General features: G+C 44.4%; 1 protein-coding gene across 6 annotated transcripts in view; it reads right to left on the bottom strand.

Moving 5' to 3' along the window:
* The window catches only part of grin2bb (glutamate receptor, ionotropic, N-methyl D-aspartate 2B, genome duplicate b), a 140,285-nt gene that overhangs the window by 106,694 nt on the left and 9,996 nt on the right, over nt 1-23,595 (bottom strand). For all 6 annotated transcript variants that reach the window (XM_071389453.1, XM_071389452.1, XM_071389456.1 and 3 more), the window contains one exon: nt 3,156-3,872. In XM_071389453.1, the coding sequence (XP_071245554.1) occupies nt 3,156-3,872 (717 nt within the window). The remainder of the gene's footprint in view (nt 1-3,155; nt 3,873-23,595) is intronic.

Here is a 23,595-nt window from a genome sequence, read left to right as displayed (position 1 = left end):
TTTTGCAGGTTTTCCTACTTACAAAGCATGTAGAGGTCTGTAATTTTTATCATAGGTACACTTCAACTGTGAGAGACGGAATCTAAAACAAAAATCCCGAAAATCACATTGTATGATTTTTAAGTAATTAATTAGCATTTTATTGCATGACATAAGTATTTGATACATCAGAAAAGCAGAACTTAATATTTGGTACAGAATCCTTTGTTTGCAATTACAGAGATCATACGTTTCCTGTAGTTCTTGACCAGGTTTGCACACACTGCAGCAGGGATTTTGGCCCACTCCTCCATACAGACCTTCTCCAGATCCTTCAGGTTTCGGGGCTGTCGCTGGGCAATACGGACTTTCAGCTCCCTCCAAAGATTTTCTATTGGGTTCAGGTCTGGAGACTGGCTAGGCCACTCCAGGACCTTGAGATACTTCTTACGGAGCCACTCCTTAGTTGCCCTGGCTGTGTGTTTCGGGTCGTTGTCATGCTGGAAGACCCAGCCACGACCCATCTTCAATGCTCTTACTGAGGGAAGGAGGTTGTTGGCCAAGATCTCGCGATACATGGCCCCATCCATCCTCCCCTCAATACGGTGAAGTCGTCCTGTCCCCTTTGCAGAAAAGCATCCCCAAAGAATGATGTTTCCACCTCCATGCTTCACGGTTGGGATGGTGTTCTTGGGGTTGTACTCATCCTTCTTCTTCCTCCAAACACGGCGAGTGGAGTTTAGACCAAAAAGCTATATTTTTGAATCATCAGACCACATGACCTTCTCCCATTCCTCCTCTGGATCATCCAGATGGTCATTGGCAAACTTCAGACGGGCCTGGACATGCGCCTGCTTGAGCAGGGGGACCTTGTGTGCGCTGCAGGATTTTAATCCATGACGGCGTAGTGTGTTACTAATGGTTTTCTTTGAGACTGTGGTCCCAGCTCTCTTCAGGTCATTGACCAGGTCCTGCCGTGTAGTTCTGGGCTGATCCCTCACCTTCCTCATGATCATTGATGCCCCACGAGGTGAGATCTTGCATGGAGCCCCAGACCGAGGGTGATTGACCATCATCTTGAACTTCTTCTATTTTCTTCTATTTTCTAATAATTGCGCCAACAGTTGTTGCCTTCTCACCAAGCTGCTTGCCTATTGTCCTGTAGCCCATCCCAGCCTTGTGCAGGTCTACAATTTTATCCCTGATGTCCTTACACAGCTCTCTGGTCTTGGCCATTGTGGAGAGGTTGGAGTCTGTTTGATTGAGTGTGTGGACAGGTGTCTTTTATACAGGTAACGAGTTCAAACAGGTGCAGTTAATACAGGTAATGAGTGGAGAACAGGAGGGCTTCTTAAAGAAAAACTAACAGGTCTGTGAGAGCCGGAATTCTTACTGGTTGGTAGGTGATCAAATACTTATGTCATGCAATAAAATGCAAATGAATTACTTAAAAATCATACAATGTGATTTTCTGGATTTTTGTTTTAGATTCCGTCTCTCACAGTTGAAGTGTACCTATGATAAAAATTACAGACCTCTACATGCTTTGTAAGTAGGAAAACCTGCAAAATCGGCAGTGTATCAAATACTTGTTCTCCCCACTGTATATAGGGCAGGTAATCATGGATGTGATGGAGTCCAGGTGAGTCTAATGATGCGCAGGTGCCGTAACGATGGTGACAGGTGTGCGCCATAATGAGCAGCCTGGTGACCTAGAGGCCGGAGAGGTAGCAAACGTGACAAAAATGCATACTACCAGCTGTATTTATGTATTTTGAAAGTTATATATCTTGAAAACTTGACTGCTGACATGCAAAACATTTTGGGACTAAATCAACAATGAACAAATAAAACAAATGCCAAAATATAGTTTTTGGCTGGAGTTTTCCTTTAAGTCAAATCTGACAAAGCTCTTATTTGACTTGCCAAACGTCTCATTGTCTCAAACAGCGAGTCTTTTCAGGGTTGAGTAGCCTCGCTGTCACCCTGTACCCTATGTAGTCCACTACCTCAGACCAGGGCCCATAGTGGCACTATATAGGGAATAGTTCCATTTGAGAAGCAGCCATGGACGTGATGTCAGATTCATATGCTGTAGGAAGCCAATTAACAGCTGAATCAATCATTGAGAGACGGGCCGGAATAAGATGCTGTAGCGTTCACAGTCGGACCTAGTGCCGCTCAGAATAGAGTGGCTAAAACGGTCATGTTTCCCTGCTCTGCGTGATTTTAACGGATCTACTGTACCTCTTGTCAATTGAATATTGAAAGTAACACTGGTCGGCTGTATAGCTTAACAACGCAGCTTGAGGAAGACTTATTGAGTTGAAACATGTTGCAGTTATGCGTCCTGATGTATTGTGATGTGTAGGCTGAGATGCTCCTACTTACATGTGTTTATCACTTGTAAATCGTCTCTCTAAAGTTTTTGCAACGTACTGGCCACCTACTTGTCGTCTTTTCTGCATCTGTATAGCTGCCAGTCAATACAAATATTATATTTCCTTCTATTTCTGTGGTCTTGCCCAGCTGTGCCTTAATGCGCTTCAGGAGGTTGGTCGTCCCTCATACAGGAACATGCATAGATATAGTACCGTATGCCTGTTGCTAGGTGATGAGTAACCTTGTTTAGATATACAAAAGTCAACAAGGTGATGAGTAACCTTGTTTGAGATATACAATAGTCAACTAGTTGATGAGAAACCTTGTTTGAGATATACAAAAGTCAACTATCGCCCCTGGACCAGGAGCTAGCTTTCAGTCGAGTGGTTGGTGTGACTAAAAACCAGGGCTCAACACCAGCACTTGGATAGAGAATGCATGCATATACCCAATGTATAGAGAACCATAACAACTAGTGTCAGGACCCTGAGCATTTAGTGAGCTTCACAGAGTTACTTCTACCTACTGTACTGCATTGTACTAGTAGTGGTGTCATCAAATCAAATCAAAGTGTATTTGTCATGTGCTCCAAATACAACAGGTGTAGACCTTAAAGTGAAATGCTTACTTACAAGCCCTTAACCAACAGTGCATTTTGTAATTATACTCTATACATGTGTATCCAACCAGCTGTAACTATTATATGAACGGCATCACACTACTCAATAGATAGGTGTCTGAGGTTGTGTGTACTACAGTGGAAATAGATGTACATTAAAGGTAGTGTTCCATACCTTGGCAGCCATAACCATGGAGGAGCCTCCTCGGATGCCCAGGATGGGGATGTGTGTCTGGGCAGAGATGAAGTCCAGGATCTGGGCGATGGCCTCCTGGTCCGTGTCGTCCCCAAACACCACCCCCTGCAGCCAGGTGTTGGTCATCAAGGTGCAGATGCGGTTGATGATACTCTTGGGGTCCGTGTCGTTCATGGTCTCCAGTTGGACTTTGGTAGGGTGGGGGACATGGAGGAACTCCTCTTTCTCCACATAGGTGGACGACACCTCGCTAGAGTTTCCCACCAGGATGACGGCGATGCTGAGAGAGGAGGCCACTTTGGGAGGTAAGGGGTGTGCAGGGGGCCGGGCGGGGGATACTGGGGGGTAGTAAGGGGGGTAGTGAGAGGGGATGAGGTTTGTGCCCCTCTGGCCTCCTTTCTCGCCTCCTGCTCCTCCCGTCCCGGGTGCACCTCCTGGTGCTCCTCCGCCCTGGCCAGCTCCGCCCCTCCCAGGCGACCGCGCCGACTCGCAGATGGGCAGAAGGAATAGGGAGAGGAGGAGGAGAGAGAGGGAGAGAGGGAGGGAGAGGGAGGGAAGGGCCAGCCGAGGGTGCTGATGAGGGGAAGAGGTGTGTTCGGGAGGAGGAGGGGGGAAGGAGGAGGTGATGCGCCTGTCCTGGAGTGGGGAGGGGGAGAGGAGGCTGACAAGCATCGTGGAGGAGTGTAAATGCAGTACCTGGAGGGAGGGAGGTAGGGAGGGGGAGAGAGAGAGGATTAATATCATGTACAGTAAATTTGATAATACCAGCAGGTGATGGGACTGAAAAGAGGTACTGTATCATAATAATACCATGACTGCTACAACCGCACACAAAGAAAACAGGATCAAATGACGCACATAGAGTATTGTTCACATGCTGAAATGGTATAAATTGAGATAAAATGTCTAGTGACGCTCAACAATGCTTAATCCACCACTCTATTCTAGTGATTTCCTCAGAGGGACCTTGTGGCAGACATCAAAGACAGTTTGGAGTGTGTGTGTGTGTGTGTGTGTGTGTGTGTGTGTGTGTGTGTGTGTGTGTGTGTGTGTGTGTGTGTGTGTGTGTGTGTGTGTGTGTGTGTGTGTGTGTGTGTGTGTGTGTGTGTGTGTGTGTGTGTGTGTGTGTGTGTGTGTGTGTGTGTATTCTTGTGTGCGTGCGTGCGTGCGGTGAGGAGACCGACAGCGCCGGGTGTGTTTTGACAGATTGACGGGTTCTGAGCTTCATGGACTGGCTGCCAGGTTAAGTGACCATCAGACACTCACAGACTGAGACTGATTCTCTCCCCTGCGCTCTCTAGCTCCATCTCTCCTTCTGTCTCTCTCAGCCTATCGCTCTCTCTCTTTCTCTCCTGGCTTCTTTCTCTCCCGCTCTCTCTTCCTATCTCTCTCTCCCTCTTTCTATCTCTCTATCTTTCTTTTTTTCTCTTTTCCTTTGAGCAGTAACTGCCTCTCATTGCCCTTAACCCCTCTTCCCACCAGTCTTATTTTCTCTCTCTCTCTCTCTCTCTCTCTCTCTCTCTCTCTCTCTCTCTCTCTCTCTCTCTCTCTCTCTCTCTCTCTCTCTCTCCCTCTCTCTCTCTCTCTCTCTCTCTCTCTCTCTCTCTCTCTCTCTCTCTCTCTCTCTCTCTCTCTCTCTCTCTCTCTCTCTCTCTCTCTCTCTCTCTCTCTCCCTCTCTCTCTCCCTCCCTCCCTCCCTCCCTCCCTCCCTCCCTCCCATCCCTTTAGCCTCTTTGAAGTCAATTGCAGACCTATTATTAACTGTTCCTTTTATTAACAGCAATGCAGAGAGAAATAGGGAGAGAATAGAAAGAGAGGAGAAGAAGAGAGGGAGGGGACAGTCAGGGAGAAACACAATTAGTCATAGCTTGATGTGAAACATTTGGTTTCTGTGTGTGTGTGTGTGTGCGTGCGTGCGTGCGTGCGTGCGTGCGTGCGTGTATGGGGGTCCGTTCATATTGAGATAGAAATGGGAATCCTTAATGTAGCTATACTGTAATGCTTTTTAAGAGGCAGAGGGAGAGAGAAGGAGAGAAAAACAAAGAGAGAGAAAGAGAGATAGGGACAGGGAGACAAAGAGACATAGAGAGAGAGAGAGGGACATGCAGAGGGGGGCACAGAATCAGTCACAGCACCTTTTATGATGTTTCATTTATGAAGCGTCCTGTGTGTGCTGGAGTTGATCTAGGCATGATCACATGAGAGGAACCCTAAACTACAGAAGAGGGAGATGAGAGCGAAAACAGGGAGAAAACAACTAGGGAGAAGTAAGGGAGTAGAAAGCAGAGAAAGGAGGAATGAACATAGAGAGAGAGAGAGAGAGAGTGAGAGAGTGAGAGTGAGAGTGAGAGTGAGAGTGAGAGAGAGAGAGAGAGAGAGAGAGAGAGAGAGAGAGAGAGAGAGAGAGAGAGAGGAGAAAAACAGGGGAGAAAGGGAGAAGAGAGAACACAGAGAAATGGGGAGAGAAATAGGCAAAGAGATATCAAGGAGGCCAGGGGGAGAGCAAAGCAGAGGGGTGAAGGGAGAAGTAGCAGAGAAAAAGGGGGTAGCTAATGTAGTCTGTTACTACAAATGTCCCATCTAAAAGCGTCATTAGTGGAGGTTTGTCAGGCCTAATTGCAGGTACACATACTAATTGTAAACGGGCTCAATCCTCAGTGAGGTTGGACACTGCTGGGAGGAGAGGAGAGGGGGAGGAGGAGGAAGAGAGTGGGAGGAAAGCAGAAAGAGGAGAGGGGGAGGAGGAAGAGGAGGAGAGTGGGATGAGAGCAGAGAGAGGAGAGGAGGAGGAGGAAGAAAGTGGGAGGAAAGCAGAGAGAGGAGAGGGGGAGGAGGAGAGTGGGATGAAAGCAGACAGAGGAGAGGAGGAGAAGAGTGGGATGAAAGCAGAGAGAGGAGGAGGAGAGTGGGATGAAAGCAGAGAGAGGAGAGGAGGAGGAGAGTAGGATGAAAGCAGAGAGAGGAGAGGGGGAGGAGGAAGAGAGTGGGATGAAAGCAGAGAGAGGAGGAGGAGAGTGGGATGAAAGCAGAGAGAGGAGGAGGAGGAGAGTGGGATGAAAGCAGAGAGAGGAGGAAGAGGAGAGTGGGATGAAAGCAGAGAGAGGAGATAAGGAGGAGGAGGAAGAGAGTGGGAGGAACGTAGAGAGAGGTGAGGAAGAGGAGGAGGAGAGTGGGATGAAAGCATAGAGAGGAGAGAAGGAGGAGGAAGAGAGTGGGAGGAACGTAGAAGGAGGTGAGGAAGAGGAGGAGGAGAGTGGGATGAAAGCAGAGAGAGGAGAGGAGGATGAGGAAGAGAGTGGGAGGAACGTAGAGAGAGGTGAGGAAGTGGGAGGAAAGCAGAGAGAAGAGGGGAGGGAAAATAAATGGAGGTATACACAACACAGATGGAGGTGGTTGGAGGAAGAAGAACAGCAGCAACAAGAAGAAATTCAGCGAGGGGGAGGAGGATGGGTGCTGTGAAGATGGAGGGATGAAAAGAAAGAAATTATTAGGATGATAAAAGAAGAGTTGAAGATGAAGGGAGAAGAAGAAAGAGTGATGAAGGAAGGATAGTTGAAGAACACAATGAGAAGGAAGGTTAGAAAAGATGGCCAGAGAGAGAAGTCGGAGAGGAAAGTATGGGAGAAAAGAGTGAAATAGTGAGAATGACAGAGACAGAGACAGGGCAAGGATGAAGAAAGAGGGAGAGAGAGATAGAGAGAGGGGGAGAGAGAGAGACAGAGAGAGAGTTTCCATGGCAACAATTCAAATATGCCTCCATGCAGCACCCTGATGGACAAGGAGATACACACAATGTTCGCTTCGTACGCTGATACACACACACTATACACACACACACTGATACACACAGGATTCAAATACATGTGTATTTTATCATTAGTCATATAAATACTCATTTTCTGTGTATTTGAGTATTTTTAAATAATGTGGCCAGAATCAACTACTTACTGTATATTGGAAGCATTTGAAAGTATTCCCAATTAACTTCCTAAAAATAGCTTACTATTTGAAAGTACTTTAAATACGTATTTCAAATAATATACATGCTTTTCAAATACAAAACATCTGAATACTTACTTCAAAATATATGTGAAAGTAATTTACATATTTGAAATAGTATTTTAACCCAGGTCTGCACACACACACACACAGACACACACACACACAAAGAAAATTACACACTGTTGGACACAAGCACAGATTTTCAAGATACACTCGTATATAAACGAGGCTTATCATAAGGTGGGCTTATCACAGAATAGTAGAAGCTTACACACACACACACACACAACCCCCCCCCACCCAGAAGTAGACCCAATATGTACTAGTGTTATTCTAGGAATGTGTGGAGAGAGAAGAGGAGAGGAGTGGATGGTCCGTGTTACTGTGTGTCATGGTCAATGGAAGAGTCTCTGGAGCGTTTGGCCTCTCCAGCCTAATTACTGAGGGAGGAAATAACCCCAGTATAACAAACACACACACACAGACACAGACACACACACACAGACAAAATTGACTTGACACTCTGGCGGAGAGAGATGAACCTGAACCTATCTGACCTTAAAACTAAGCGCTATAAAAAGGCTGAAGGGGGAAAACAACAACACACACACACACACACACACACACACACAACACACACACACACACACACACACACACACACACACACACACACACACACACACACACACACACACACACACACACACACACACACACACACACACACAGCAAGCAATTTGACTAAGAGAGAGAGAAGAGAGAACTACCCTGACATTTAGGGTAATCAACACAAAAGCTCTACCGTCATTAATAACTCCAAATTAATTACAAGAAACGGAGAATGTCAAGAGCCATCCGACGTAATGGATCATTTGCTTTCCTCACAGACTGCAGACAAATCCAGACTGAGCATTTAAATATGCTGTCGTATGTCCATTACATACTACTTAACACTGCAATTACAGTTAACAGAGACATTAACGTGGAAGGAAAACTGTTTAAGTGGTTATTCCATCCACATCCATTCCCACACAGAGGATTTAACACACACAGATACACACAGACACAGAAACACACACACACACAGACATACACACAGCAAGGCTTGTACATGTATGAACACAAAGGTACTCAGGTATTCGGTAGCATGTATTTAGTACACAGCATGGACAGGTCCAGTGATGCCGAGCTATACAGCAGCAGTCTTCACCACACACACACGTCTACACTGAGCCCCTCTGTAAATCAGCTCCCTGACTCTCTGCCCAATGAGATGGCACACACTCATGAGCGCAAACACACACACACACACACACACACACACACACACACACACACACACACACACACACACACACACACACACACACACACACACACAAAGATAGAGAGAGAGAGACACACATGTTTCATTGGGCATGTAGTCACAGTGCGGGGCCTTGGGGTGAACTGGCCCGTGTCAATAAGACTAGCGCCAGCGGCGTTTGCTCGGACTCACCTGTTACTGTCATCACACTTAACATTTACAAAGAGCATTGATCAAGGAACTCACCCCACCTCAAACAGCCCAAACGACCAAAAGAATTACCAGGACCCCCCCTCGTCTCTCCCCCACTCTCCCATGTGCCAATAGACGTTATTTGTAATCAGTCAAGACATTCAACCCCTATTGGGTGTTTGTGCTCTCTGAGCTCTGGCCCCACCGGTCTCTTGTTCACACTGTAATGAGTGTGTGTGTGTGTGTGTGTGTGTGTGTGTGTGTGTGTGTGTGTGTGTGTGTGTGTGTGTGTGTGTGTGTGTGTGTGTGTGTGTGTGTGTGTGTGTGTGTGTGTGTGTGTGTGTGTGTGTGTGTGTGTGTGTGTGTGTGTGTGTGTGTGTGTGTGTGTGTGCGGTGTGTGTGTGTGTGTGCGGTGTGTGTGTGGTGTGTGTGTGTGTGTGTGTGTGTGTGTGTGTGTGTGTGTGTGTGTGTGTGTGTGTGTGTGTGTGTGTGTGTGTGTGTGTGTGTGTGTGTGTGTGTGTGTGTGTGTGCGCGCGTGCGTGCGTGCGTGCGTATGTGTGAATGGTGGTTAGATAGAGACAGTGTTGTGTAAGGTATGTTAAATACACGCTGCTTGTCCTGAATACTGGGGGATTAGGAGTTTGTATGTTGCAGTCTCTGGAGCTCTAAACAGCTCCAGGAAGGAAGGAGGGCTAGCTGCTCCGCGGTGAATGCAACAGCCTCTTTATGCAATCAGAAACACATCCGTTTCCACAGAAACCAGAACACATACCGGAGTCATAGAACACATTAGCTGCAATCAGAAACACATCCGTGTAACGGTATAGACAGAAACCTTCCTGAAAGACATTGCATAAGTAGTCAAAACCGACGTTTCCACACAAACATCCCCAGAATCATGCAACATTTGAAAGACATTGAGGATGACATACTGAAAGCTGATACATTTCCCGTCATGATTTACAGCCACGGAACACAACAGATATTTCTGAGAGCGTTACTCCTACACGGTGCATTTTCTACATGCAAATAATTCAGAAGCACACGCATAATTCATAGGTATCTTTTTTATGTAAATGGTTGGACATCAATGGCTCTTCACCAACATGCGGATGGGCAATGACATCCACTTCAGTCATTGTTCTCAGTGGCATCTTGATCTCTGGGTGCAGAGATGCATCTCTTCATCTCTGCATGTCGCTATTGTGCTGTTGTCATCAGATAATCAGACTTCAAGCTGTTTTAATTAGCCTCATGCAGGAGCTTCGTGACATAGGTTATTATTCTTTTCAGTATTATACAGTAATTAATTAATTCTATCCCACCAGGGGAAATGTCAGTTAATTCACTGATGTCACTGATGTCTTGTATTGTATTGCATGCTGATTCGGATTGTGTTTCCATATTGTTGGACAGTCAAGGATTAGGTTAGCGAGCGTCTTCTTATCCATATGTCTACAATTTACGACTGCAAATGGTAGTAATTCATGTCTTTAGAGAAGGAGCAGCGCACACATTATGAGAATAAATGGAATTTGCTTTAGCCTGACAGTAATGTTGAGTAGATGGTGATGTCCCTATTTAAATCACAGTCATGCAACCGAATCCTCTAGATACTCAATGATTTTAATTAAAATTGAGAAATGGAAAAAGAGAGAGATGGAGGGAAGGAGAGGCAGAGACAGAGAGAGAGAGTGAGCGAAATAGCAAGAGAGAGAGAGAGAGAGATAGACTCAGTGAGCATAGTCTTGCTATTGAGAAAGGCTGCAGTAGGCAGACCTGGCTCTCAAGAGAAGACAGGCTATGTGCACACTGCCCAAAAAATGAGGTGGAAACTGAGCTGCACTTCCTAACCTCCTGCCGAATGTATGACCATATTAGAGACACATATTTCCCTCAGATTACACAGATTCACAAAGAATTCGAAAACAAACCCAATTTTGATAAACTCCCATATCTACTGGGTGAAATTCCACAGTGTGCCATCACAGCAACAAGATTTGTGACCTGTTGCCGCAAGAAAAGGGCAACCAGTGAAGAACAAACACCATTGTAAATACAACCCATATTTATGCTTATTTATTTTCCCTTGTGTACTTTAACCATTTGTACATTGTTACAACACTGTATATATACATAATATGACATTTGTAATGTCTTTATTGTTTTGTGTAATGTTTACTGTTCATTTTTATTGTTTATTTCACTTTTGTATATTATCTACATCACTTGCTTTGGCAATGTTAACACATGTTTCCCATGCCAATAAAGCCCCTTGAATTTAATTGAATAGTGAGTGAGTGAAAGCAGAGGCAGAGAGAGAAGGCGAGAGAGAGAGAGCGAGAAAGAGAGCGAGAAAGAGAGAGCGAGAGAGAGAGAAAGAGAGAGCGAGAGAGTGAAAGAGAGAGAGAGAGCGAAAGAGCGAGAGAGAGAGAGAGAGAGAGAGAGAGAGAGAGAGAGAGAGAGAGAGAGAGAAAGAGAGAGAAAGAGAGCAAGAGAGAGAGTGAGAGAGAGAGCAAGAGAGAGAGAGAGACAGAGACAGAGACAGAGACAGAGACAGAGAGAGAGAGAGAGAGAGAGAGAGAGAGAGAGAGAGAGAGAGAGAGAGAGAGTGAGAGAGAGAGAGAGTGAGAGAGATAGAGAGTGAGAGAGATAGAGATGGAAAGAACGGTGGGAGCATCTGTGCATGAGGCAGTGAAGAAGGGAGACAGTTGGTTGAAATAGGGAGGCAGATACAGAGAAGCAGAACATGAACAGTGGGAATAAGAGAGAAGAGAGGAGATAAAGGGGTAGAGGAAGTGACCATGTCTGGAGGAGACAGTCTCATCACCCTAGTCATCCCCAGAAGTGGGGCCAAGATGATGTAATCATCAGTATGAGCCACTTGAGCACCAGTGGTGAGTAGTAGTCATCAATCTGTTGCTTCTCTGTGGCCTGAAAAGGGAAGGAAAGTCACTATTTTACAGAAGAGGGTCTTAGGTGTTTGATTAAGTGTGCTTGAGCTCGGTCGAGAGGCTTTTTAATGTTAATTGTGCTTAAATGCCACAGACATGCTTGCCTGCATACACACACACACATTCCCAGCCTGAAACACACACACACACAGCCCTAAAAAAACGACTGATAGTAGGAGGGTTCCTCTATCCCCTGGGGTCTGCATTAGCTCATTGAAGCCATTTCTTCCATATCTCCAGGATTTGATTGACCACGGTCCCCTGGCTGCTCCTTACGGCAGCAGTACACAGCAGAGTAGAGTGGTCTCTATGTGGGCTGGAGTCTGTGGCCCGCTTCACAGTGACTGAACCTCCACTGGATTAGAGATAGATGGCCTCTATAACTGGACCACCACTGGATTAGAACTATAAAGCCTCTATGACTGGACCACCACTGGATTAGAACTATAAAGCCTCTATGACTGGACCACCACTGGATTAGAACTATAAAGCCTCTATGACTGGACCACCACTGGAATAGAACTATAAAGCCTCTATGACTGGACCACCACTGGATTAGAACTATAAAGCCTCTATGACTGGACCACCACTGGATTAGAACTATAAAGCCTCTATGACTGGACCACCACTGGAATAGAACTATAAAGCCTCTATGACTGGACCACCACTGGATTAGAACTATAAAGCCTCTATGACTGGACCACCACTGGATTAGAACTATAAAGCCTCTATGACTGGACCACCACTGGAATAGAACTATAAAGCCTCTATGACTGGACCACCACTGGATTAGAACTATAAAGCCTCTATGACTGGACCACCACTGGAATAGAACTATAAAGCCTCTATGACTGGACCACCACTGGATTAGAACTATAAAGCCTCTATGACTGGACCACCACTGGATTAGAACTATAAAGCCTCTATGACTGGACCACCACTGGATTAGAACTATAAAGCCTCTATGACTGGACCACCACTGGATTAGAACTATAAAGCCTCTATGACTGGACCACCACTGGATTAGAACTATAAAGCCTCTAAGACTGGACCACCACTGGATTAGAACTATAAAGCCTCTGTGACTGGACCAACAGTGGATTAGAACTATAAAGCCTCTATGACTGGACCACCACTGAATTAAAACTATAAAGCCTCTATGACTGGACCACCACTGGATTAGAACTATAAAGCCTCTATGACTGGACCACCACTGGATTAGAACTATAAAGCCTTCTACCACCACTGGATTAGAGCTATAAAGCCTCTATGACTGGACCACCACTGGATTAGAGCTATAAAGCCTCTAAGACTGGACCACCACTGGATTAGAACTATAAAACCTCTATGACTGGAACAACAGTGGATTAGAGCTAGATGGCCTCTAGGACTGGAACACCACTGGATTAGAACTATAAAGTCTCTATGACTGGACCACCACTGGATTAGAACTATAAAGTCTCTATGACTGGACCACCACTGGATTAAAACTATAAAACCTCTATGACTGGAACAACAGTGGATTAGAGCTAGATGGCCTCTAGGACTGGAACACCACTGAATTAGAGCAATACAGCCTCTATGACTGGACCACCACTGGATTAGAACTATAAAGCCTCTATGACTGGACCTCCACTGAATTAGAGCAATACAGCCTCTATGACTGGACCACCACTGGATTAAAACTATAAAACCTCTATGACTGGAACAACAGTGGATTAGAGCTAGATGGCCTCTAGGACTGGAACACCACTGGATTAGAACTATAACGCCTCTATGACTGGACCTCCACTGAATTAGAGCAATACAGCCTCTATGACTGGACCACCACTGGATTAGAACTATAAAGCCTCTATGACTGGACCTCCACAGGATTAGAACTATAAAGCCTCTATGACTGGACCACCACTGGATTAGAACTATAAAGTCTCTATGACTGGACCACCACTGGATTAGAACTATAAAGCCTCTATGACTGGACCACCACTGGATTAGAACTATAAAGTCTCTATGACTGGAACAACAGTGGATTAGAGCTAGATGGCCTCTAGGACTGGAACACCACTGGATTAGAACTATAACGCCTCTATGACTGGACCTCCACTGGATTAGAACTATATAGCCTATATGACTGGACCTCCACTGGATTAGAACTATAAAGCCTATATGACTGGACCACCACTGGATTAGAACTATAAATCCTCTATGACTGGACCAACAGTGGATTAAAACTATAAAGCCTCTATGACTGGACCACCACTGGATTAGAACTATAAAGTCTCTATGACTGGACCACCACTGGATTAGAACTATAAAACCTATATGACTGGACCAACAGTGGATTAGAGCTAGATGGCCTCTATGACTGGACCACCACTGGATTAGAGCTATAAAGTCTCTATGACTGGACCACTACTGGATTAAAACTATAAAGCCTCTATGACTGGACCACCACTGGATTAGAACTATAAAGCCTCTATGACTGGACCACCACTGGATTAGAACTATAAATCCTCTATGACTGGACCAACAGTGGATTAGAACTATAAAGCTTCTATGACTGGACCACCACTGGATTAGAACTATAAAGCCTCTATGACTGGACCACCACTGGATTAGAACTATAAAGCTTCTATGACTGGACCACCACTGGATTAGAACTATAAATCCTTTATTACTGGACCTCCACTGGATTAGAACTATAAAGCCTTTATGACCTGACCTCCACTGGATTAGAACTATAAAGCCTATATGACTGGACCACCACTGGATTAGAACTATAAAGCCTCTATGACTGGACCACCACTGGAATAGAACTATAAAGCCTCTATGACTGAACCACCACTGGAATAGAACTATAAAGCCTCTATGAATGAACCACCACTGGAATAGAACTATAAAGCCTTTATGACTGGACCACCACTGGAATAGAACTATAAAGCCTCTATGACTGGACCACCACTGGATTAGAACTATAAAGCCTCTATGACTGGACCACCACTGGAATAGAACTATAAAGCCTCTATGACTGGACCACCACTGGATTAGAACTATAAAGCCTCTATGACTGGACCACCACTGGAATAGAACTATAAAGCCTCTATGACTGGACCACCACTGGAATAGAACTATAAAGCCTCTATGACTGAACCACCACTGGAATAGAACTATAAAGCCTCTATGAATGAACCACCACTGGAATAGAACTATAAAGCCTTTATGACTGGACCACCACTGGAATAGAACTATAAAGCCTCTATGACTGGACCACCACTGGAATAGAACTATAAAGCCTCTATGACTGAACCACCACTGGAATAGAACTATAAAGCCTCTATGAATGAACCACCACTGGAATAGAACTATAAAGCCTCTATGACTGAACCACCACTGGATTAGAACTATAACGTCTCTATGACTGGACCACCACTGGAATAGAACTATAAAGCCTCTATGACTGAACCACCACTGGAATAGAACTATAAAGCCTCTATGACTGAACCACCACTGGATTAGTACTATAAAGCCTCTATGACTGGACCACCACTGGAATAGAACTATAAAGCCTCTATGACTGAACCACCACTGGAATAGAACTATAAAGCCTCTATGACTGAACCACCACTGGATTAGAACTATAAAGCCTCTATGACTGGACCACCACTGGAATAGAACTATAAAGCCTCTATGACTGGACCACCACTGGATTAGAACTATAAAGCCTCTATGACTGGACCACCACTGGAATAGAACTATAAAGCCTCTATGACTGAACCACCACTGGAATAGAACTATAAAGCCTCTATGACTGAACCACCACTGGAATAGAACTATAACGTCTCTATGACTGGACCACCACTGGAATAGAACTATAAAGCCTCTATGACTGGACCACCACTGGAATAGAACTATAAAGCCTCTATGACTGGACCACCACTGGAATAGAACTATAAAGCCTCTATGACTGGACCACCACTGGAATAGAACTATAAAGCCTCTATGACTGGACCACCACTGGAATAGAACTATAAAGCCTCTATGACTGGACCACCACTGGAATAGAACTATAAAGCCTCTATGACTGGACCACCACTGGAATAGAACTATAAAGCCTCTATGACTGGACCACCACTGGAATAGAACTATAAAGCCTCTATGACTGGACCACCACTGGAATAGAACTATAAAGCCTCTATGACTGGACCACCACTGGAATAGAACTATAAAGCCTCTATGACTGGACCACCACTGGATTAGAACTATAAAGCCTCTATGACTGAACCACCACTGGATTAGAACTATAAAGCCTCTATGACTGGACCACCACTGGATTAGAACTATAAAGCCTCTATGACTGGACCACCACTGGAATAGAACTATAAAGCCTCTATGACTGAACCACCACTGGATTAGAACTATAAAGCCTCTATGACTGGACCACCACTGGATAGCCATGTGGATATATGTTCTATACAGTCTGGCACCCCTGTGTCAATCATCACTAATTTCTATACTGCACCTATATATATCTGTCTATGTATTCTCTGTTTGACACCTAATGTTAACATCCATGCAAAAAACAACACTTGATACAGATAGCTTTTCCTCATTCAAACCCAGCGACAGACTGTACTACTTCTGTCTGGCAAGATGTTTTTCTGGCAAGGTGGAGGGATGGGGGGTGATTAATTTTAGCCTACCCCCTGAGGACACTAGTTATGACCTGCTTCCCCCCCACCACCACCCTCCCAGTCTCGTTACCCTCCAACCCCACCCAACCCCTCCCCACCTCAGTGGTCATGGGTAATTAATTAGCAAGCTGTTCCCAGCAGAGCGCCAAATAAAAGCAAGCTCAGTGATACAGTCAGGGGGGGGACACTCAGACTCAGGAGGCAGGTTCACTTCACACAGTAGTTAGGGACACCCAGACTCAGTAGGCAGGTTCACTTCACACAGTAGTTAGGGACACCCAGACTCAGGAGGCAGGTTCACTTCACACAGTAGTTAGGGACACCCAGACTCAGGAGGCAGGTTCACTTCACACAGTAGTTAGGGACACCCAGACTCAGGAGGCAGGTTCACTTCACACAGTAGTTAGGGACACCCAGACTCAGGAGGCAGGTTCACTTCACACAGTAGTTAGGGACACTGAGACTCAGGAGGCAGGTTCACTTCACACAGTAGTTAGGGACACCCAGACTCAGGAGGCAGGTTCACTTCACACAGTAGTTAGGGACACCCAGACTCAGTAGGCAGGTTCACTTCACACAGTAGTTAGGGACACCCAGACTCAGGAGGCAGGTTCACTTCACACAGTAGTTAGGGACACCCAGACTCAGGAGGCAGGTTGACGTCACACAGTAGTTAGGGACACCCAGACTCAGGAGGCAGGTTCACTTCACACAGTAGTTAGGGACACCCAGACTCAGGAGGCAGGTTCACTTCACACAGTAGTTAGGGACACCCAGACTCAGGAGGGAGGTTCACTTCACACAGTAGTTAGGGACACCCAGACTCAGGAGGCAGGTGAGCCAATGGGGAATCGATCCAAATGTTCAGGTTTCAACCAAAGGGACTTATCACACGAGCCAGCGCTGATACACTAATTACAATATTATCTTTCTGGAGCCCAATAAAAAAAAAGTATCCATGAAGACCTTAAATGTATTTAAAAAACATGGGTTAGAACTGGTTCAGGGAACAGAACCGAAAACCGTAAAATAACAAAAAAGATTGAAGAACAGAACTCATACCGAAAAACAAAGTGATCTATAGTGTTGGGGACCGGTTAATAACGTTCTTTCATGTTCCAGGTATTTTTTACCAGTTCCCAAAAAATCACAACAAAGCGTCTACGCAAAGCCCTCACTCTCACTCAGAAACCTATTCCAGCGTCTGCCTGCCAGCTGAAATTATTTTACAGTGGGTGTGTATGTAGGCTACCTGCCCCTCCCTTCTGAAGCATAGGTTACTGTAGCCTACTGACAACATTACATAGGTTACTGTAGCCTACTGACAACATTACATAGGTTACTGTAGTCTACTGACAACATTACTGTAGCCTACTGACGACGTTACATAGGTTACTGTAGCCTACTGACAACATTACATAGGTTACTGTAGCCTACTGACAACATTACATAGGTTACTGTAGCCTACTGACAACATTACATAGGTTACTGTAGCCTACTGACGACGTTACATTGGTTACTGTAGTCTACTGACAACATTACATAGGTTACTGTAGCCTACTGACAACATTACATAGGTTACTGTAGCCTACTGACGACGTTACATTGGTTACTGTAGTCTACTGACAACATTACATAGGTTACTGTAGTCTACTGACAACGTTACATAGGTTACTATAGCCTACTGACAACATTACTGTAGCCTACTGACGACGTTACATAGGTTACTGTAGCCTACTGACGATGTTACATTGGTTACTGTAGTCTACTGACAACATTACATAGGTTACTGTAGCCTACTGACAACATTACTGTAGCCTACTGACGACGTTACTGTAGCCTACTGACGACGTTACATTGGTTACTGTAGTCTACTGACAACATTACATAGGTTACTGTAGCCTACTGACAACATTACATAGGTTACTGTAGCCTACTGACGACGTTACATTGGTTACTGTAGTCTACTGACAACATTACATAGGTTACTGTAGTCTACTGACAACGTTACATAGGTTACTATAGCCTACTGACAACATTACTGTAGCCTACTGACGACGTTACATAGGTTACTGTAGCCTACTGACGATGTTACATTGGTTACTGTAGTCTACTGACGACATTATATAGGTTACTGTAGCCTACTGACAACATTACTGTAGCCTACTGACGACGTTACATTGGTTACTGTAGTCTACTGACAACATTACATAGGTTACTGTAGTCTACTGACAACGTTACATAGGTTACTATAGCCTACTGACAACATTACTGTAGCCTACTGACGACGTTACATAGGTTACTGAAGCCTACTGATGATGTTACATAGGTTACTGTAGCCTACTGACAACATTACATAGGTTACTGTAGCCTACTGATGACGTTACATAGGTTACTGTAGCCTACTGATGACGTTACATAGGTTACTGTAGCCTACTGACGACATTATATAGGTTACTGTAGCCTACTGACAACATTACTGTAGCCTACTAACGACGTTACATAGGTTACTGTAGTCTACTGACGACGTTACATAGGTTACTGTAGTCCACTGACAACATTACTGTAGCCTACTAACGACGTTACATAGGTTACTGAAGCCTACTGATGACGTTACATAGGTTACTGTAGCCTACTGACGACGTTAAATAGGTTACTGTAGTCCACTGACAACATTACATAGGTTACTGTAGCCTACTGACGACATTACATAGGTTACTGTAGCCTACTGACGACATTACATAGGTTACTGTAGCCTACTGACGACATTACATAGGTTACTGTAGCCTACTGACAACATTACTGTAGAATACTGACGACATTACATAGGTTACTGTGGACTACTGACAACATTACATAGGTTACTGTAGCCTACTGACGACATTACATAGGTTACTGTAGCCTACTGACGACATTACATAGGTTACTGTAGCCTACTGACAACATTACTGTAGAATACTGACGACATTACATAGGTTACTGTAGAATACTGACGACATTACATAGGTTACTGTGGACTACTGACAACATTACATAGGTTACTGTAGCCTACTGACGACATTACATAGGTTACTGTAGCCTACTGACGACATTACATAGGTTACTGTAGCCTACTGACAACATTACTGTAGAATACTGACGACATTACATAGGTTACTGTAGAATACTGACGACATTACATAGGTTACTGTAGAATACTGACGACATTACATAGGTTACTGTAGGCTACTGACAACATTACTGTAGCCTACTGACGACATTACAAGCGTAATTCAGAAATTAGGGAGAGATGTTTAATTATGGAAGAATGGATGGACTTTTCAATGCCAGTTAAGGATACAATAGTTATCACTTTTCACGTTGGATTTATTTAATACAAAAGATAAGACGTGTTTTTATTTCTAGTGCTGCTCTGAACACACGCTCGTTAGCTAGCTAGCTTGCTCTGGTACCAACATTAAACCAACTCGGAAGTTCAAAGACATTCCAAAGTTCCTCCATAGAAGCCACTCCACCGTAGGAATAATCCTGTAGGCCTAATTCAGATAATGCATGTCATAACAGGATGCTCAGAGCTTCAAGGCAAACTTCCTACATCCTCACCCTGAAAACTTCAGTTGCATCTCCCGCCCTACACTGTGACTGGCAGCACAGTATGTGTGTTCGTCTTTCATTATGATTAAACCATACTGTTACGGCAAAATACTATTTGTTATTAACGACTTTCCTATACAGATTAAATCGCTTACCCGCTCCACAGCAAGCTATTCTATATGCACTGATTGGTGAAGTCATATAATGTCAAGCTAAATGTAAAATAAAATGGATGTTTCAGAGGTTTAAAAAGGAACAGAAAGGAACGATATAAACCGTTACGTTTTGGGGGTTCAAACTGATTCAGAACTTTATTTTGCTAGTGGGAACAGTGGAACAGAATGAAAAAATAATGGTTCTATTCACAACAAAACAATTGGAAAATAACTTTGGTTCCAACCCCTGATTTCAACTGTTTTATAAATTAGCTATACTCCTGGTTTGGCTAGTAGACCTCTTGTATATGGTCACCATTGCACACTGCTAACTTGAATACAATGGAATCCCCCACAGCACACCAACGGTCACATTGGCTCTTTGTGTTCTTTTCTGGATAGACCCCTTGGGGAAGGAGTTTGTCACGGAGGTTTGAAACTACAAAGGAGTATCATGCTTTATCTTCATGGCATGTACTCTACTGTAGCCTGGTTAGATCACACTCCATCTATGAATCTCTTTTACCCTCTATCTCCTCCATTAAAGGTATCATTATCCTCTCACTATCGTTCCTTTTCTGAAGAGTCACCTGCACAACACATGATGATCCCAATTCTTCTCTTTTCTCGCTCTCATTTGTAATTCATCAAATGTTACTTCCCTTATTCCTTCAACCTGTTCTGGTATCATACCCTCCCTCCCTCCGTCACTCTCTCTCATCCCTCCATCTCTCTCATCTCTTTACCGCCACCCCTCTCTGAACGAGCCACACTCTCCTTTTGTTCTGCCTCTCTGTCTCTGAAAAACCTGACTCTCTCTACCCCCTCTCCATTTATCTTTCTCTTCCTCTTCACCTCTCTCTCTCCCTTCTCTTTCTCTCTCTCTCCCTCTCGCTGTAACTCCGTCTGCCCGCCTGCCTGTCAAAAAGCGGCTTCAAAAGAGGTTCCGTCGGCGTGACAGGGAACAGTGACAATTTCAACAACAAAAAATGTTCGCACAGCATCTATACATTCTGATCATATAACCAACTAGACTCTCAGTGTGCTGCATTGACTCAAGTCAAAAGAAGCCAAGATATTTCAATGGAGACATTTCTCTATTCAAAAGCAGTATACGCCCTAGCCTATCAATATGTATGTCCCTATGTAATGTAGTGCATTACATAGGGAATAGAATGCCATTTGGGACACAGATGAGGTGGATATCAGGTAGCCTATTAAGGGGAATAGGTATCGAAGGGGCAATTCAAGGCATGCTGATGAGTTGAGCTGATATGGTACTCTAAGAATCTACAACGACCAAGACATTCCCATCATGTCATTACAGAACAAACCGCCAAAGAGAGGGGATCAGTAACCAACCGATTAGACTCTCACTGTGCTGCATTGACTCAAGTCAAAAGAAGTGGTCCTCTGTAGCTCAGTTGGTAGAGCATGGATAGTGCCACCTGTATGTAAAATGTATTCAAGCATGACTAAGTCGCTTTGGATAAACGTGTCTGCTAAACGGCATATATTATTATATTAAGAAGCCAGAATATTTCAGTGAAGATGCATTTTTTCTATTCAAAGTCCCTATCCTATAAATTGTATCAAAACACCTACACTAGAAGTATATCCGGTTGCCTGTTAAGAGGGATACGTGTTGAAGGAATGCTGATATGAGTGAGAGCGTGAGAAAGAATGGCCCTCTAAGAAGCTACGGTATGTGGGCTGCAGCAGTATCACAGTGATGGGTTCCATCTATGCTATTCTTAGACCTTCCATCCTTCCTTCAAAGACAGTCACACATGACTGGCAGTGGTGGTGGGGAAAAGAGAGAGAGGTAGAAAAAGAGAGACATTTGGAATGCTTATTTTCATCACAGAGAAGCAAAGGGTGAGTGGGTGGGAGTCAGATGATCGTCACTTATTAGAGCGACAGTTAGTGAGGGGATACATTTTCGTCACCGACGATGGGTCAATACACTGATGGTTGTTCTATACTTGGGAGATGGTGATGCATTACAGGTTCAAAGAGGAATGAGAAGAGGACCAGAAAAAGTGTAGAGTAAGAAAAGAAGAACTATTTAAATGTCTTTAACTTTGACCACAAGGAATACTGTGCATCTCTCTCTCTCTCACAAACAAACCGACACGCACAGACACACACTGTCCGATACATTCGAGTACACACAAAAACCTGTCCGCCTGCACTTCGAGTCCCCTTAATCCTTTAATGACTCCATCAACATTTGTAAAGCCAGTCAAATGAAGCCAGAAGCCAATAGAGTTGCCTGCCAGGTCGTCTGTCTGTGACCATGATGCACTGCTGCCACTCTCTCAACACACACACACACTCTGGTCACAATCTACTGATCACAGAAGGGGGCTGCCACACCACTAAGCCCGGCAAGAGAACAAGAGAACACGTAATCCACCACAAACCAAACCAGCTCCACAAACAAGCTCCTTCTGGGTCGCACGCTCCCGTTCCCAATCTATCTGTCATTCAGTAGTCTGTCTGTCTGTCTCTCCCTGCCCCTCTCAAGTCAAGGGCTTCATTGGCATGGGAAACATACTGTATGTTAACATTGCCAAAGCATGTGAAGTAGATAATAAACAAAAGTGAAATAAACAACAAAAATTAACAGTAAACATTACACTCACAGAAGTTCCAAAATACTTTTCAAATGTCATATTATGTCTATATATAGTGTTGTAACGATGTAATAAAAGTACAAAATGGAAAATAAATAAACATGGGTTGTATTTACAATGGTGTTGGCTCTTCACTGGTTGCCCTTTTCCTCTCTCTCTCTCTCTCTCTCTCTCTCTCTCTCTCTCTCTCTCTCTCTCTCTCTCTCTCTCTCTCTCTCTCTCTCTCTCTCTCTCTCTCTCTCTCTCTCTCTCTCTCTCTCTCTCTCTCTCTCTCTCTCTCTCTCTCTCTCTCTCTCTCTCTCTCTCTCTCTCTCTCTCTCTCTCTCTCTCTCTCTCTCTCTCTCTCTCTCTCTCTCTCTCTCTCTCTCTCTCTCTCTCTCTCTCTCTCTCTCTCTCTCTCTCTCTCTCTCTCTCTCTCTCTCTCTCTCTCTCTCTCTCTGCTTACCTGTCCATCTCTCTCCTGCTCTCTGTCTCACTTCCAGTCTCTACATCCACTGTTAAATAAACCTGTCTCTGTGTCGCTCCCCCCCCAGCTCTCTTTCACTTCCAGTTTTCCATCCACTTTTAGTTCCCTCTACGCCCACCCCAGGGAGAGAGAGAGGAAGACAATTAGTCCTTTCTTCCTTCATCCTCCATTCTCCATTCTCACCCTTTATCCGTTTCTAGTTTCATTCTCTATTTCACGCTTTCCTCTCGATCTCGCTGGTACTGAAAACAAATTGTTCGCGATTTAAATAACAAACCCGAAAATGTGCAATGACCGTCTGCACGTACTAAATGGAGTACAAAAAGGAACACCATTGGTTACTAACGGCCAAAAGAAGGGACTTTGGTTTTACTGGTCATATTAGGTCATTACTGTTCACAAAAGACATATACGTAA

The sequence above is a fragment of the Salvelinus alpinus genome, chromosome 2 (genome assembly GCF_045679555.1).
Source record: "Salvelinus alpinus chromosome 2, SLU_Salpinus.1, whole genome shotgun sequence".
Classification (NCBI taxonomy): domain Eukaryota; kingdom Metazoa; phylum Chordata; class Actinopteri; order Salmoniformes; family Salmonidae; genus Salvelinus; species Salvelinus alpinus.
The sequence above is the reverse complement of the archived record's forward strand: the minus strand, read 5'-3'. Positions and strand labels throughout refer to the sequence as shown.